We start from the raw sequence: 18,168 nt of genomic DNA on the forward strand, positions 1-18,168 counted from the left end.
TCGGGTGCCTCCTGTGTGGGGTTTCTGTGTGGGTTCCCTCCGGGTTCTCCGATTTCCTCCCATAGACAAAATAAAACCCACAATGTAATAGGTTTTTCTTGATTTGAAGCTTTCGTGACTGCGCCTCCCCCTTTTCTTACCTAAAAACCTCTTGCCACGGCAGCTCTCTCGCCTATTTCAGCATTATATCTTGCTGTGGTTGTTCCACCTGATGAAGATTGCTTGTGTTGCGATCGAAACGTCGTGATTCGTTTTATTTTTATTTCTACCTACGTAACTTTACCAAAAGAACCAAAGAGTATGTAATGGGTATTGTTGACCAAACAGTCTCATGCTAAAAAAATTACTCATTTGGGATTAAACACCGAAAGAGCGACAGATGGCAGCGGTAAACACTGCTGACTACTGATGAGTCGTAATGAGGACGAAACCGGTCACCGGCTCTGTCTTTGTCTCACTGTTGCCGGTCGGTTGGCCATATTTTCTCAACTTGTGAAGGGCAGTCCCCGAAACAAAATAAGCACAATGCAGTTACTATGGGAACCTCATTTGCCAGTAAAAATATGATAATTGGTTTTTTACCCTTCTATCTGGCAACAAAACTGACACCTTTTTACAAGGAGTCATGTTTGCATAGACCGCAATACCTGCAGTCATAATACAAACAAAAGACATAACTCTGATAATGTGCACTGTCCTTGAAGTTGATTGGTCCACACCCGAGACAGCTTTCCTTAGAGCCTAGTCTCACATGGGTTGGACCAGATGACGCCAAAAGGCGCACTTTTGGCGTCATCTGGTCCAACCCATGTGAGACTAGGCTCTAAGGAAAGCTGTCTCGGGTGTGGACCAATCAACTTCAAGGACAGTGCACATTATCAGAGTTATGTCTTTTGTTTGTATTATGACTGCAGGTATTGCGGTCTATGCAAACATGACTCCTTGTAAAAAGGTGTCAGTTTTGTTGCCAGATAGAAGGGTAAAAAACCAATTATCACAATGCAGTTTTTTCTGAATTGGTGGTTTTCCCGTTCGTGCACAAGGCTAAATACGAGCTTTTTATCCACAGGCCTCGTGTGGTGTGGGGTACAAAGTGGGTACTCCAACCTCTTCCCAGACGGTCTGCTCAACATTGAATAGATCAAAAACACATTCCTGCGGAGGGAGCTGGTAGGAACGTTGGGTTGCTCGGACAGCTCGGTCAATGGCCAGGGTCAACGGCGGCGTGGTGTATTCCGCAAATATGGCCGACTGAGGGCGGGCACAAGCCGGCGTGAGTAGGTTAAACGTTGAGTTTTATAAGGGCACCACGGGGTGACCAGCCCCCCACCCAGCCCCTCCCCACCCTCCTCTCCCCACCCAGCCCCTCCCTGCACGACGGACGGACGGACACAATAATGCCCTGTGGGCTGGTGGAACCAGGAGGTTCTCTACTCTGACACTGGTGAGACTTGGGCCCTAAAGAAGGCTGCTGTCTCTGGTGAAGACCAATCGGTTTCAAAGACAATGTTTCTATAATGATCAGAGCATGTTTATTTGCATGCTCACCACAAGTACTGTACGTGGTTAATGCGGACATGATTCCTTGCAAAATATTTCTATTTTGTGTTTGAACATCTGAACACGTGTTCTATTGCCATAAAGGGTAAAATCTACTCTTATTTTTTCGTAATCGAGAAGAATGCCCTTCCCCTGCTGCAAATATGGATTCGATTTCGAGAAGATGTTTTCTGATTCCAGCGAAACACCCCCACCCTCTCTCTCTGTGTAGACTTTCTCATCTAAACTCTACAACTTAAAACCTTTATTTTACCAGGTAAAGCCCACCTGAGCTATTGTAGCTCAGAAGCGACCCGGCCACAAATGATGGCTCAACTAAGTGGCTTGTCGTGAGGACATGTTGTAGCGGCCGTAAGATCGAAAAGCATGTTTCTGATGAGGGCAACTGGCACGATTTGGACACACGTGGAGGATGGACAATAGGGAAATTATAAGTGTGACGTTCGGAAAGAAGGAATGAACCGGAGAAAGAGGAAGACCTAACAAAGAATGGCTTGACATGAAGCTTTCGTGGCTGCAGGGAATCCATTCTCTTTGGTTCTTTCAGTAAAGTCACGTAGGTAGAAAATAAATAAAATCACGACGTTTCGGGCGCAACACAAGCGTCCGTCATCAGGTGGGAAATCATGGTCTGCTGCTGAGGCAGACTTTTAAAAGGTTAAAAGGTCTAAAACAGTCTGCCTCAGCAGTCACGGCCATGCTTTCCCACCTGATGATGGACGCTTGTGTTGCGCCCGAAACGTCGTTACTTATTTTATTTTATACCTAAGTGACTTTGCCTAAAGAACCAAAGAGAATGGCTTGGCAATGGGAGAATGGTGGCAGAAATGTGTGGTGCACTACTTGAGCATATCGGCACCAAGACGGAGGAAAGTGGAAACTTGACGAAATGTGCAGTGGACACCCGCGGGGCGAGCTGACCATGGATCGTGACGATGATGACATCTCGAAATGTGGTAGAAAGTGGGGAGGGGAGAAACTGGATAAATATCCACGGCGAGAGAACACGCCATTCCCAAATATCTCAAACCTCTTCTGGTTCTTTCGGTAAAGTCACGTAGAAGGAAATAATAAAATAACAAAAATAAAACATAATAAAATACAATTCTCACGACGTTTCGGCCACAACGCAAGCAGCCGTCCTCAGGTGAAGAACAGGGCTGTCGGAAAGACAGCGTCTGAACCATTCAAGAAGATGAATCTCTGCAGTCACGAAAGCTTTAAATCGAAATTTTATCTCAAACCTGTCAACCTCCAATCAGTGTCCTACACTTGTTATACAGACCAATTCAGACCGTATCGGTCACCCTGCGCCCTTATAAATCTCAACGTTCATCCCACAAAGTACCATCACAAGGGATAAACAACCAAATAGACAAATATGTGCCCGTATCGAAACGGCTGTACGCCGTTCATGGACCTGCAAACGCACTTTCCCTGTACAAGAATCCGGGCTGAACCGTGCCGGTCTACCAAGGGTGGCACAGTCGGGTTTTTTACAATCGGGTTTAATTGTCTTTTTATATTACACCCGATCATCTGAGATTGGGAGAAATCCGGTTTAATTTGTTCTAATTGCAGAACCGCACTTCTCAACGATGGGCTTCATCCATTCCAATCTCAGGAACTCACTGGCGCCCACGATTGTGGAGGAGCTCCTCGTGTTCATCAAGACCAACCTGCCCGCCGCATTCTACGACTACCCCGTGCCCGACGCCCCCCCCCCCCCCCGAGTACGACAGCAGCAGCGACGAGGAAGCAGCCTAAGCCTTGGATCAGAGTTTCGTATTCATTAAACCAGCTTTTAATTCCCCGAAATCGGGTGTAATTGTATTAAATAAAAACCCCGATGCCTGCCTGCGGTTGACAGCTTTGCACTCTAACAGCAGGCGGCGCTTTGGTGTCTTGAACTTCACGACACCTCCCGGCATGCACGGCGAGGGTGAAAACATCGCCCAGCCACGGCGTGACGAAGCCACGGCCGCCATCTTACCTCGGGGTGCCTGTTGAGCCGCGACGAAGGACCCCGCGTCGCTGCTCGATGACGTCGCCCCCCGCGCCGGGGCTACACGGAAGCGGACGGCGATTTCAACCCCCCCTCCCTGACCAAGATGGCCGCCAAAGTGGGAGGGATGGAGAGGGTCACGCTCCCTGCCGCCGCCGTTGCCGTAGCAACGGTGTATGCGCTGGTGTCGCTCCTCGGTCGTGGCCGTCGCCACGGACGAGGCGGAGGGGAGGAGGAGGAGGTGGAGGCTGCCGGGGAGCTTCACCTGGAGTCGAGCCGACCGGCTGTGAAGGCGCTCGTGGGTACCACTACTCCACGGGGGAGCCAGCAACACACTCACTCACTACTCACTCACTAACTCACTCACTCACACACTCACTTACCACTCACCCACTCACTCACACACCCATTCACTCACACACCCACTCACTAACTCACTCACCCACTCACCCCTCGCTCACTCACTAACTCACTCACCCCTCGCTCACTCACTAACTCACTCACACACTCACTTACCACTCACTCACTAACTCACTCACCCACTCACTCACTCACCCCTCGCTCACTCACTCACCACTACTCACTCACCCACCCCACTCACACACTCCTCACCCACCCCACTCACTCACTCACCACTCACCCCTCACTCACCCACCAACCACTCACTCACCCCTCACTCACCCCTCATTCACTAACTCACTCACTCCTCACTCACTCCTCACTCACCACTCACTCACCCCTCACTCACCCACCCCTCACTCCTTACTCACTCACCCACCACTCCTCACACACCCACCACTCACTCACCCACCCCTCACTCACCCCTCACTCACCACTCACTCACTCACCCACCCCTCACTCCTTACTCACTCACCCACCACTCCTCACACACCCACCACTCACTCACCCACCCCTCACTCACCCCTCACTCACCACTCACTCACTCACCCACCCCTCACTCACTAACTCACTCACCCACCCCTCACTCACTCACTCACCCCTCACTCACTAACTCACTCACCCACCCCTCACTCACTCACCCACCACTCACTCACTAACTCACCCACCCCTCACTCCTCACTCACCACTCATCCACCCCTCACTCACCCACCCCTCACTCACCCCTCACTCACTCACCCCTCACTCCTCCACCCACTCACTCACCCACCCCTCACTCACCCTTCACTCACCCACCCCTCACTAACTCACCCCTCACTCACCCACCCCTCACTAACTCACCCCTCACTCACCCACCCCTCACTCACCCACCCCTCACTCACTCACCCCTCACCCACTCACCCACCCCTCACTCCTCCACCCACTCACTCACCCCTCACTCACCCCTCACTCACTCACTCACTCACCCCTCACTCACCCACCCACCCCTCACTAACTCACCCCTCACTCACCCACCCCTCACTCACCCACCCCTCACTCACTCACCCCTCACCCACTCACCCACCCCTCACTCCTCCACCCACTCACTCACCCCTCACTCACTCACTCACCCCTCACTCACTCACCCACCCACCCCTCACTCACTCACCCACCCCTCACTAACTCACCCCTCACTCACCCACCCCTCACTAACTCACCCCTCACTCACCCACCCCTCACTCACCCACCCCTCACTCACTCACCCCTCACCCACTCACCCACCCCTCACTCCTCCACCCACTCACTCACCCCTCACTCACCCCTCACTCACTCACCCCTCACTCACTCACCCACCCCTCACTCACTCACCCACCCCTCACTCACCCACCACTCACTCACCCACCCCTCACTAACTCACCCCTCACCCACCCACCCCTCAACCACCCACCCCTCACTCACTCACCCACCCCTCACTCACTCACCCACCCCTCACTCACCCACCACTCACTCACCACTCACCCCTCACTCACTCACCACCCACCCCTCACTCACCCCCCCCCCCCACACCCCCCCCCCCCACACCCCCCCCCCCCACACCCCTTACTGAATACGCGCGGGGCCATCTTGCTCGGGGTTTGGCACGATCATTAAGAGATACAAAAATTGTATTGAAATAATATTTACCACGATATTAACCGCGACGAGAGAGAGAGAGACGCGTTGCAGAAGTGGCGGCATAACAGATGCAGGCATACACAACGAGGACCACTTTGTATGGAATTCGACATTGGCTATTCTTTGTAAACGCTCGCCATATGAACGTGGAATTTACACCTGGTTCAGGGCTATATTGCCACGATGCTCATTTGAGCAAGCGCTTTGACATTTGAACTAATGTATTAATACTGATATAAGTAAACTGCCAACTACGATATGCATGTTACCTGCCTTTGCATGTTACTATGTTTTCAACTGTTACTGTCAATGTGTAAGATCTCATCAGATCTCGAAAGCTCAGCAAATTTGAGTGTGGTAGTGCTTTCAATCGTACATAACAGGTTTTCACAGGCACTCGCAGAAAATGAAATCTTACGATGTTGGCATTTCGCTGGGCATCTGTGGACAAACAGCATTGTAGCTCATCGGATTATCTTGCGGTATAAATAAATAATCAGATTCTGAGCTCCTGAACGTAGACGCAGGAAATTAATTCCAAATGTATTTATTATAATGTGGCCGATGAGTGTGGTGATGAAAATGGATGACGCAAAATCAATGAGACTCCTTTGGCCAGGAGAGATCGACCGAGGACAGCGACGTTGAGCTGTTATTGCTCAACTCGTGGGCTCGAATCCAGGACATTGCTTGAGATTAAACAACTAACTGTTTAACACGTAAACTTTCGCGACCAATATCATCCAGAGTTTTTTGGGTGAGATCGCGTAAATATATAAATGTGTCGTTAAAACCCGCCACCACCCGACACAGCAAACTAGTAAGGGTTGTCACGTAAACAGAACGTGGCCAATTCGTCACTAGTACAGCACTAGTGTATAGTGTAGTGTATAGTTGTGTAGTGTATAGTAGTGTATAGTGTAGTATACTAGTACAGCACTAGTGTAGTGTATAGTGTAGTATACTAGTACAGCACTAGTGTAGTGTATAGTGTAGTATACTAGTACAGCACTAGTGTGTAGTGTAGTATACTAGTACAGCACTAGTGTGTAGTGTAGTATACTAGTACAGCACTAGTGTATAGTGTAGTGTATAGTGTAGTATACTAGTACAGCTCTAGTGTATAGTGTAGTGTATAGTGTAGTATACTAGTACAGCACTAGTGTGTAGTGTAGTATACTAGTACAGCACTAGTGTATAGTGTAGTGTGTAGTGTATAGTGTAGTATACTAGCACAGCACACCGGTGTGTTTGAGAGCCAAGCCACAACATTTACAATCTGTGTACGACGTTTCGCCAGTAATTACAACTAGCTTCATCAGGCGACATCCAGATTTGTGGACAAGTCTTCCTGTTTCATTCCTTATATAGAGGCGTAGATGTGTTGACCACGCAGCTGCGCTCTTGCACAATGTGGGGAGGGGGATTACTGAGGCAACGCCCATTATGCATGTGCATTATGCGAGCCCTTTGAACTTGTCCTTCCTGTCTATTGTGTGTATTAAAATAGCCCTACCAACGGTAATCCCTATTGAAGTACGCTGCCCTTTGTAGGTGTAGTAGTATTCAGGAGGCTTGACGACGGGATCGGAGGCACACTTATTTATTGACACCAACTTGTGTACACACAGTACTTAAGGGGTTAACGTCCCCTTTACTCAACTAACAGGGAGACACGACATCTAACCCCGCTAACCTAAACCCGAGTCCTCCACTACGGAGCTAAGGGAGGCTACCTATCCCAGCCCTGGTCAAGCTGGGATCTCGGCACCCTGAGTCTGGGCTCTCGGGGCCACGCCTCCGGCTTGCCCTGGTCGGCCCTCACAAGGACAGCGAGCCAGGGGAGCTCCGGGGCCTATGCTAGCTGGTCTTCGGTCTTCGCTGGTTAAAGCTGATACTCCGACCTCAAGCACTCCGGCTCACCACCTTTTATAGTACTCGGCCCCCGGGAGGGCCCCGTGGGGGATGCAGGTGCGGACGTCGGCGTGAGCACCTCCTCTGTGTACGGCCCTAACCACGCCCCTTGTGTTTGTTAGCCATCCGCACCCATACACAATTACACCTCTACATCGGCATGCACTTAAACAATGTATTATTTGATGATTCGCTTCTACGCAGCACTAAGGCGGTAGCTATCCGAACGGTTAAAGTTATTTAGATTTATTTCAATTTCGATAAATTCTCTTATTAGTCTTGGCCAGCAGTAGGTAGTTTTGCACAAAACTTCAACATTATCAAAATCAATTGAGTGTCCTTGTTGGCACGCGTGTTCTGCTACTGCTGACAAGGACACTCAACTAACTGCCGGAGAGTTAATGGTCTCAGCCCCACCGTCAAGGACTGCACCAAAAAATCCCATGGCATTCAATTTAGTTTTGGGGTTTCAGGTCATTCTGTGATATCTTCAGGGGGCCGTTCGCTAACACAAAGAGTTGTACTGCTCTGAGAGATCCGAGTGGATACTTGATCACATGACATGACGCCGAGAGCACATTTTGGATAATATTGCGTAACTTGCCACACAAAAGATAATTATTATTAAATTTCGATTTAAAGCTTTTGTGACTGCAGGGCATCTTCTTGGTTCTTTCGGTAAAGTCACGTAGAAGGGAAGTAATAAAATAATAAAAATTAAACATATGTTAGTGTAAATGCGTTTGGTATTACCTTAGAGTCGCGGCATCTCTTCAGAAAGGTGAGAGACTCGATTAGCTGAGCCTTCTTATCCCGGAGCTTGTTGCAGGATCTCAAAGTTATGTGGAAACCCTCCCCGTAGAGGCGGTTAAATTTCGATTTAAAGCTTTCGTGACTGCAGGGCATCTTCTTGGTTCTTTTGGTAAAGTCACGTAGAAGGGAAGTAATAAAATAATAAAAATAAAACATATGTTAGTGTAAATGCGTTTGGTACACCTGACTGCATTGGCTGGAGTGCCCTGCTCCCGCTGTGAAGGCTTGGCTGCCCTGCCCGACTATGGTGGGGAAGATCAAGAAGAGCGGTGCAAATGCGAGGCGAGGAAAAGGAGGCAGGGCGGCAGGAGCGGCAGACGCTGGCGTCGTGCTGAAGAGATTCCTGCGCACGTACGACAAGCACTGCGCCGCCACGGAGAGCACGCCCAGCGCGCCACTGCGTCTCGTCCTGAAGACGCACGCTGACGCGGGTACGCTCGTTAACAAGGTGAGTGGCCGGTGGCCTCGATGTGAACGTGCACGCGGTCTCGTGCGTGTGCTGCCCGGCAGTCTCGTTGACCGCCGGCGATGTGTCAGTTTGTTGTAGCACAAGCAGAGGGGAGTGTCGGACCCTCAGTCCTGCTCCAGCCTTTGCTTTTGGCCATCCGAGATGAGCGCTACATGCAAGGGAAGGAGCTCTGCGTCTTGGACGTTCCGCTCAGCAACCAGGACGTCGCTGAACTGGTATCGTTACAAAGTGCGCTTGCACCAACGCGTTGTTTCACATTCGTGTGGGGGTTATGTTGGAAGTGGATTTAGAATGGTGTCCTATTATTCTTTTCTTTTTTAAACAATCTGACTTTTACGAATAACTGTATCCACAAGCCATTAATTTCAGCCTAGTCTCTCCGGAACTGCAACCCAAAAAATATTTCCGCACCTGGCACACCACATCCATCATATCTCTCACTATAGTTTCGGTTACAAATCAGATACCTACTGCAGTCTACCCGTGACCCAGAACATATTCATACTCTTTGGGTCTTTCGGTAAAGTATTCAGTGATACATATTCAGTGATACATTAGGCCCCACGTACACATGTGCAGCCTCTGTGTGCGTGTGAACTTTTCCTATCAGTCCTTGCTCCTGGAGATGCGGGGCAAGACGTGGTACCCGTTTGCGCGTCTCGTGCTGTCCGACTGCGCGCTGGACGTGTGGTCGATGGGGCGGCTGGCCCGGGCCCTCAGGACCAGCATTCTGACTCACCTGCATCTCGACTACAACAAGTACGCTGTGTGTTCTCCACTCTGCCGTTGCCCGCAGGCACACGCTTTTCTAGTCCTCTTTCTCCACTCATTCCTGTGCTGGGCCATCATCTCCACATCTATTACACAGTCCTTCATATCCTGGCTCACCACTTAAAACCACCCATTTCTAGGCCTGCCCTGGTGCTTCCATGTTCATCACTTTTCTTCCAAAGTGGTTTTCCTCTCTTATTCTTTGAGTCTTTCTGTAAAGTCACGTAGATAGGTTAAAAGAAAATAAGAAAAAACTACGACGTTTCGATTGCAACACAAATGTTCGGCATCAGGAAGAGGGGGGGGGGGTTAACTTCTAAAGGCGAACTGTTTATAAAGGTTTGAAGTGGGCGTAGCCCAAATGTCAGCAGCCAATGTTAATGTGAGTGGTGGGCAGCGACCGCGACGGTGGTGGGTTTTCCACCAATCAAAGGGCTGTAAATAAAAATTAGCATGTTAATGTAAGATCGTCGAGCTGCCTCCACGGCCAGCGTCCTGAGGTGGCTATGTTAATGTGAGAGATTAGCATGTTAATGTGAGAGATTAGCATGTTAATGTGAGAGATTAGCATGTTAATGTGAGAGATTAGCATGTTATTGTGAGAGATTAGCATGTTAATGTGAGAGATTAGCGTGTTAATGTGAGAGATTAGCATGTTGATGGAAGACCACAGAGCAGCAACCTCGAGCACGCATATCACTTACAGTAAAACCTTGGATAGCGAGTAACTTGGTCTGCGAGTGTTTTGCAAGACGAGCAAATTTTTTAAATAAATATTAATTTGATAAACGAGCGAGGTCTTGCAATACGAGCAGTACGTGTATACGCTTTGTCTGCCGAACGTCACGTGATCACAACTGATATATACGAGTGCTTTGGATTACAAGCACGTTTCCGAAACGAATTATGCTCGCAATCCAAGGTTTTACTGTATATCATTTCTCTATGTTTTATCCGTGCGTTTTGTAAATGCATGCCAGTCTGTCAAAGCAAACTCACTGCATGTCCTCTCACTGCCCTGCTCACTGCCCGTTCCCCTTGTGCCGTCGCCGTAGGATTGGAGACACCGGTGCCCTTGCGCTGGTCCAGGGCTTAGCCGGAAATGCCCAGATGCTGTCCCTGAGCCTGTGCTACTGTGGGCTGGGCCCGCTCAGTGGCGCACCCCTGGCCTCCCTCGTCACCAGCACCGCCATCGTGTGAGTGGGTGTAGGGCCATCGTGTTCATCTGTCGACGATGAGACGGCAGGGTGTGGCTGACGATGCTAGGTGGCGGTCCAACGCACAGTCTGGCAATGTATGTATGTATTCTAGATTTGAAGCTTTCGTGACTGCAAGGATTCATATTCTTAGGTGTTTTCGGTAAAGTCACGTAGGTAAAACATTAAAATTTAAATTAATAAAAGTAAAATTATTTTATTTTATTTTACTTTTATTAATTTTATTTTTTTACCTACGTGACTTTACCGAAAAAACCTAAGAGTATATATGTATGTTGAACTTTTTTCGCATCGTACGTAGCCAGCCGTGCTAATCGGAGGTTCTGCTGCAAGGCTGCCACTGCGTCACGGGCCTGCAGGCGTCACGTACTCTTCGTGTATGTGACGAGGCCCTCGTGATTGTCACTGCACTCGGCCAGCAGAGGGAAGCGCTGCACAGGCAGTGGCCTAGAAGATGGCCAAAGTCATAACACTTAAAAAAATCCTAGCTTGCAAAAAATATCTTCATTTCTCAACCATGTGTAGGGAGAAGTCGCTGTGTTACTCAGCAAGGGAAGTCAAGAGTGGTTTTCCTGTAGGTCGACTTGTCCCCGTCATAGGAATGTGCAATTTCCACCACTGGCTGAGGACTGCAAACGTGCTGAGCTACGCCTCTGTGCTCATTTGAACAGGAAATCTCTTTGACTTCTTGACTCGATTGTAAGGGCTGGTGGTAAGTGGCGTGCAATGTTGGCTCGTGCGTCTCAGCGAGGTGTATCTGGATGGCAATGACCTGCGATGCGAAGGGGCGACGGAGCTCGTCCGGCCACTCGTGGAGCACGCGGAGCGTGTAGCTGCCACTCGTCCGCGCCTGGATGTAGGGGACGGTGAAGACCTGGCCAAGCAGCTGCTTGATGGTGAGAAACCCTCACCGCTAAGCAGTGATCACACATGATGACTGCAAATCTGTTAGGGGAGCATTTGTAGGTGAACCTGATATCGACGTTACGTATTGATTTGGGATGTGGCGACTGATAAGGAAACGCACGCTTTCAACAAAGTGATTCACAGTGACAGAACACTTTTAGCGAAAATTTAATTGAATAAATAAATGCATAAATATGAATGGATAGATCGTGGCTGCTGATCATACGTACATACAGGACGTGCTTTAGTGTCATTGCATGTTATGGTGTTGTGGTAGCATTTGTCATTTACAAGCCCTTGATTGTAATAGGAGTGCAGGCAGTGCCAATGCTAGATGACACTGTCACTAGCCAGGCCCAGCACTTCCTCAGCAACCAGTTAACTGCCCAGGCATTGCTTCACTGGGCCTGCCCCTTGGGAAGCAGGGTGGCAAAGTCATAACACTTACTGTAGTAAAAAGATTCTAGGTTCGATTCCTGACTGGTGCCTGTTTGTGTGGCCTCTGTATGTTCTCCCCCTGTTCTGCGTGGGTGTCCTCTCGGTTCACGCGGAAGTAAAAAATGCACAAAGTCACTGGCGTTAGATAACCATCCCAATGCAAGGCCCTCCGGAAAAAAAGAGTCTTCAGACTCAGTGAATATATCAATATAAATGTGTCGTTAAACCCGCCATCACCCAACACAGCCAATTCGTAAGATTTGTCAGGTCAACAAAACATTCCAATTCGTGACTATTACAGCACATCGGTGTGTTGGAGAGTAAAATCCACAACATTTACAATCCGAGTTCACGACGTTTCGCCGGTAATTGCAACTAACATCATCAGGCGACAACCAGATTTGTGGAGAAATCTTCCTGTTTCGTTCTTAACGAAACAGGAGGATTTAGGCGATCTAACCCAAAAGACCTCTATTATGGATAATATTGGTCGCGAAAGCCTACGTGTTAAATTGACTAACCTATATGGGGAGGATACTTATCTTCAAATTATGATTACTGTCTGTTGCATTCCCTAGCACCGGACAAATCTGGCGTGCGGTCAGCTGTGTCGCTACTGGACGAGGGTGAGCAGCCGCCGCAGGTCCCGGTCGACCCCAGCGGCAGCTCCATCGCAAAGCCGAAGCGGAAGAAGTCTAGGAGAGGTAGCGTGATGCCCCCATCTCTGACAACACAGGAACCTCCAAATTGCGTCGCATTTAGACACCGTGTAAATAGACGCTATATAAATTAGAATTGTAGTGTATGGAGCCAAAGCAGTGTTCACAGTGTGTGTATTCATACCGCACCATGAAAAACACAGGGCTCGGATTACCAGCTAAAAAAAGAGCCGATGTTGAAATGCTGATGCGATAGGAACTTTGCTTAAAGCAATGTTTGGGCTAACAGTTACGCATGCGTAGCGAAGCATTGTTTCATTGGTTACTAAAGTTTTTTTACGAACGCAATACTTGCGACCAATGGTGTGTGTAGGAATCGGTAATATTTGTTTTATTTGTATACAAAGTGCGTAATAGGGTCACATGACCCCTACGGTCACGAGCGGCTCTCCACCACGATTGGAAACATGAATGTGGAATATTCTCTGTAATCAAATCGCGGCAAACGATGTATGGCAATTGAACTGCAAAGTGGGCAAATAATTGGATTCCTGATTACGAGTATGATTTAAATTTACAGGCCTCTGAGCAATTCACCCAGAATGCATCCGACACCGTGAGATCTTGGAAGATAAGCAGGTTTGAGCTTGGCTAGTGCTTGGATGGGTTGTTTATAGGCCGCCGTGGGACTCTGTGATGGACAGCAGAGGGCAGTGCAGCAAAATCCATTGTTGTGTTCCACTGCTGTGCTTTCACATCTACGCTCTCCACCTTCACCAACGCACACTGCCTGGCTTGGTGAAGTACGGTGAAATAAACCCTACGAGCCGCACTCGGTTGGGAGGCCCTCGCCCACCACCACCGGATTGACATTGGTGTGTTGTATGTGCCGCACGCGTGTTAACTGAAGTCTGCGACGGTGACGTCTGTGAACGTGCAGGGGCTCGGAGGAAGAAGAAGGGCCCTGAGAAGGCTGAGGTGGGGCCCTGGCTGCGCAAGCTGCACCTGTCAGACAACGGGATTGACGGGCTGGGCGCAGGCAGGCAGACGGCACCGCTCGACTTCTCGATGTTGCTCGCCAGGTGAGGAGGCCACTGCCAACGGCGGCGGCACAGCTATCGAGCGTGCACGCATGGCGGGCGGCAACTGCACCGGGGTCCGCGGCTCACGGAGGCCCCGGCGGCAGGCTACGGAGAGGAAGGGAATTGGACAGGTGGCCCACGTTTCATGAATTGTTCCAAGACCCATGCCAAATACGCTACGTCACCGCCACCACCCGCTCAACCATGCGCACACCTCCTTGGGCACAGCAGGTACTGGGCATGGAATGATTCATCGATTACAAACGATTCCATGCTGATGCATCGTGCATGTGAGAATGGATTGTTTGATTATTTTTAGGTGTACGTGATTGGTACTATAATGCTCCATAAACCACTATTAAAATATAATTGATTCTGGAATTGAATCGTGACCCTGAGTAATAGCAATCCATCCGATTGCGGGGAGGTGAATCTTTACATACCGAGTGGCTGTACAAGGCCGCGGAGAATACATGTTTTTATTAATTTATCCAAGATAACAACAATGAGTCTCAAGACTTTTCGGCAGGAGGTTCCTGCATTGGGAAGTTTGTCCCAATCCTTTTGGAGGCATATTCTGCTGCATACCGGAATCCATGTCACAGCCTGTGCCTGAAAGAGTTCCGGCCCGCTGTGGTAAAGCAGGCAGTGGCTTTGCGAGTGATGGCAATGTGTGGGTTCCCTGTGTCTCACAACACGATCGCTTACCTGCTCCAGCAGCAATCGGGGGGGGGGGTGCGATTGCAGTGGTCCACGTTGCCTGGTGTCAAGCGTTGGCCCCTGAGGCACGACCTTTGTCAACTCGACAGGTTGATCCGCCTGTCAGACGCCCTGCAGGAGCTTGACCTGGACGACAACGACGTGGGGGAGCTCGGAGGACGGCAGATCCTGGAGGCGCTAAAGCAGCGGAAGGAAGGTGCCGAGCGACAACATGCGGGGCCGTGTGTAGCCGTCGTTATTAATATCGTTGCGAAAGATGCTTTTTTCAGGAGGGTCTTGCCGCGTCTTCGCAGGAGGGAGGCGATATTGTTGTTACGCGCAATTCCAACTGAGTACTTTGTAGGTGAAGTTTCACACTCTGTGGGTTAATTCACTATGGGAAGAAAGCGGAGAGCCTGCAGGAAACCCATGCAGAACAGGGGGAAGACGTACAAACACCACACGTAAATGTGCCTCCGTCGGTAATCGACCCCAGGCCCTCGCCGCGATGCACGAGCGTCACCACTGTGCCACCCTTGTGGCCGGTGGAAGAGTTTCTCCTGCAGTCCTGAAGGCATTGTGTGAGCGACCACATTTGACCTCATTAGGTTTAGCCAATGAATGTAAACTACATCCTATATGAGTGATATGAAGCCTTCTGAGGCTTTGCCTTCCACCACCCGGTCACTTTGGCCACGTAAAATGTTCCCATTTGGTGTAAACGGGGTGGGCACTTGTGAGGTTGTATATAGTTCATCAATAGCATCGGTCCCTGGCTCCTTCTGGTGAGAATGAGCCCTGACTGGTCTTTCAGTCCAGTGAGGTTTCCTCTGTGTGAGGCTTGTTGTACACTGCAGATGTTGATCCACACGGCTACATTGTCGCATGTTATTACTACGCTTGTTTACCAGGAAAGCCTCACTGGGTCTCATGACTTTCTTTCAGGAGGCTTCTGCCAAGTTGTTCAGAGTAGGGGGGGGAGGTGATGATCGCCGCGTTTGTTTTCAAGGAGTCACTTTGTCCCTTCAGCAAAGCGGCTGCCCATCAAAATGAGGGTGACGGCACGGATGAGCCCAGACACATTCAGCGCCATCCTCAAGTCCAGTGGGAAGGTGAAGAAAGCCAGGAGAGGCAAAAAGAAGGTGAGCTGCGACCAATGGTTCCGTTGACCCTCAACCAGTCAGTGTTGGGGAACATCTGACCCACAGGCCAGATGCGACCCACGACTTAATTTCACACGGCCCACAGTCATGTGAGGCCGACCACTTTGAAAGAGCCTGCAAGTGATGTTTCTCCGTCGCTGCAAACGTCTTAGTCGGGTACTCGAGAAGGAATATTTTTAACCTGGCAACAACACTCTGATTATAATTGTCGTACTCTCAGTCACTCTGTCACTGCAAGGGCCTCTTTATACTCGGTCGGCGCTCGCGTTATTTTTGGCATTATTGGACAACGCTAATCTGTGTCAGTTGGCGACTAAAGGTATTTGTAAGTCCTATTTAGCCCTCAGTATGGAAAGGTTCCTCACCCCTGACTTAAACCCTAACCCTGACCCCGTTGAAGCTTTGTATATATGCATACAGCACACCAAAAAGCCCAAGCGCATTAAGTTGTGAGTCATGATTTAAGTGTGATTAAAAGTCTCACGTCAATAACCGTGAATTAACTTTCGTCATTAACTTCACTTACACTGTCTTTTTAGAAAAAGAAGTGAACGCCGTTTCTACCGTCGCAGAAACCTGCAAAGGAAGCGCTGCTACACTTGTTTGTGGTGGTCACGCTCGTAGTAGGTTTGACCGGTGGGTGTCCCTTTTTAGAGTTGTACATTTCTATTTTTATACACGTGTAAGAGTATTGCAGTCTGAAAATGTGAATCCAAGCACCTTTACCGGCCCTAAACTTCTTCATGTACCTACACGGCCTCTGTCGAGGAGCCAACAACATGCGGTGTTTCAATGGTGTCAAACAGTGCGCCACCCGAATTACGCCACGGAATGCTGGCAATAAGATAACTCCGACTGTCCGTAGCCGTGTGACTGCGTAACTCAAGACTGTCTTTAAAAATACTACCAGCTCTCGATGTGCCTTCCAAGTAACACCAATACTCATTGGCGTCACGCACTGCAATCTGCGGTTGTTGTGAGCGGGACACGCGCAGTAATCCCGAGTGTATGTCTCAGGCTGTACCACAATTACGGTGATGTTTACATGTTTTTTGTAGATTTCAGGGGAAATAAAAATGGGGTTATTTTTTTTATAATCGCCGGTTAAGAGTGTACAGAACGCAGTGTAGCTTGTGGACTTTGATAAAAAGCAATACAATGTCGTTGAAATGAAAGGTGAAGGATTTACACAGCACAAAGTTCAGGTTGTCTTATAGCGTCGTGAATATAATTGGTTTTACATATTTACAAATGTATGATCGCACATATCAACACAATGCATTGATGGTGAATCGCAATTGTGTACTGCAGGGATGTGTTTAATATTAATCTGAAAAATCTGAATGTCAGCCTGCAAGCCAAGTTTGAGCACCCTGGTGTCACCAGGGCTGAAAATAGAAATGAATTGCTGGCGAATCATTGCCCCTCTCTGCACCTGAACCCGACCCCCTCTGTGCATCCCCAACTGAGCCTGATCGAAAGGGATGTGGTGGGCGGATGTGAATAATACGTATAAGAGATATCCTGTACAGTGGTACCCCGGAGATCGAACTTAATTCGTTCCAGAAGGCCATTAGAACACCAATTTGTTCGAACACCAAATTAATGAAAATGACATTAATTGGTTCCAGACACAAGACATCTCTAATTATAAAGCATTTAAACACGAAGTTTACAGTAATTACACGCATAAAATCATACAAAAAAACAAGAAACACAATAAATACATGGAATAAATGAACATTGAACTTCACTTTACCTGCAGTAAAGTGAAGTTCAATGGAAGGTGGTAAAGTGAAGTTCAGAGTGGAAGGTGGTGAGGAGGAGGTGGTAAGACCTTTGTCTGGGCAAGCGTCATGCACGCTGACCATACGCGGCTCAGCCGTACAGCTCCTTTCAAGTTGCGATTGGCCGTTCGACCTCCGAATTTCGTTTGGTTTCCGGGGCAACAAAAATGTTCGGCAATATCGTTCGAACACCGATTTGTTCGAGTTCTGGTGCGTTCGATCTCCGAGGTTCTACTGTAGATGGATTTGTATCCATCGACTATCCTCCACGACACGTGTCGCTGTTTTCCGTCTGGTACGACGCAGCCGGGTTCAACATTTCATTCGCCACAGCGTCCCGGCTCATTCCGGCCCATTTCCGCCCAGGGGTGGTTATGTTGGCCGAGTCGTCTCTGAGCGGCCTGGTAAACTGCAATGTTCGCCAAGGAAACTCGGCCACCTCAAAGGGACTGAAGACGGGGAGAGTTTCCTTGAGCAAGAAGCAGTGATGGCTTCATTGTTTGTGGAGCAGTGGCATCGTTTAACGGCATACTGCGCTGTAAACCAAGTGACCTGATTCTAGATTTGAAGCTTTCGTGACTGCAAGGATTCATATTCTTAGGTTTTTTCGGTCAAGTCACGTAGGTAAAAAAT

The 18,168-nt window shown here is 49.1% G+C and overlaps 1 protein-coding gene across 2 annotated transcripts; it reads left to right on the forward strand.

Annotated features, from left to right (window-relative positions):
* Positions 1–3,378: 3,378 nt before the first annotated feature.
* LOC144732675 (ribonuclease inhibitor-like) lies at positions 3,379–16,923 on the forward strand. Of its 2 annotated transcripts, none has more exons than XM_078614234.1 (11): positions 3,379–3,863; positions 8,568–8,792; positions 8,882–9,028; positions 9,424–9,572; positions 10,640–10,780; positions 11,549–11,697; positions 12,724–12,849; positions 13,745–13,886; positions 14,696–14,802; positions 15,615–15,727; positions 16,288–16,923. In XM_078614234.1, exons 1-11 carry the CDS (start codon positions 3,672–3,674, stop codon positions 16,297–16,299), a joined length of 1,503 nt encoding a protein of 500 aa, XP_078470360.1. In that variant the 5' UTR covers positions 3,379–3,671; the 3' UTR covers positions 16,300–16,923. The 2 variants fall into 2 exon arrangements, with proteins under 2 accessions (XP_078470360.1, XP_078470361.1); XM_078614235.1 differs by having other exon boundaries at positions 3,769–3,867.
* Positions 16,924–18,168: the final 1,245 nt, after the last annotated feature.

Source organism: Lampetra planeri, chromosome 43, assembly GCF_965212315.1.
Source record: "Lampetra planeri chromosome 43, kcLamPlan1.2.h2, whole genome shotgun sequence".
Classification (NCBI taxonomy): domain Eukaryota; kingdom Metazoa; phylum Chordata; class Hyperoartia; order Petromyzontiformes; family Petromyzontidae; genus Lampetra; species Lampetra planeri.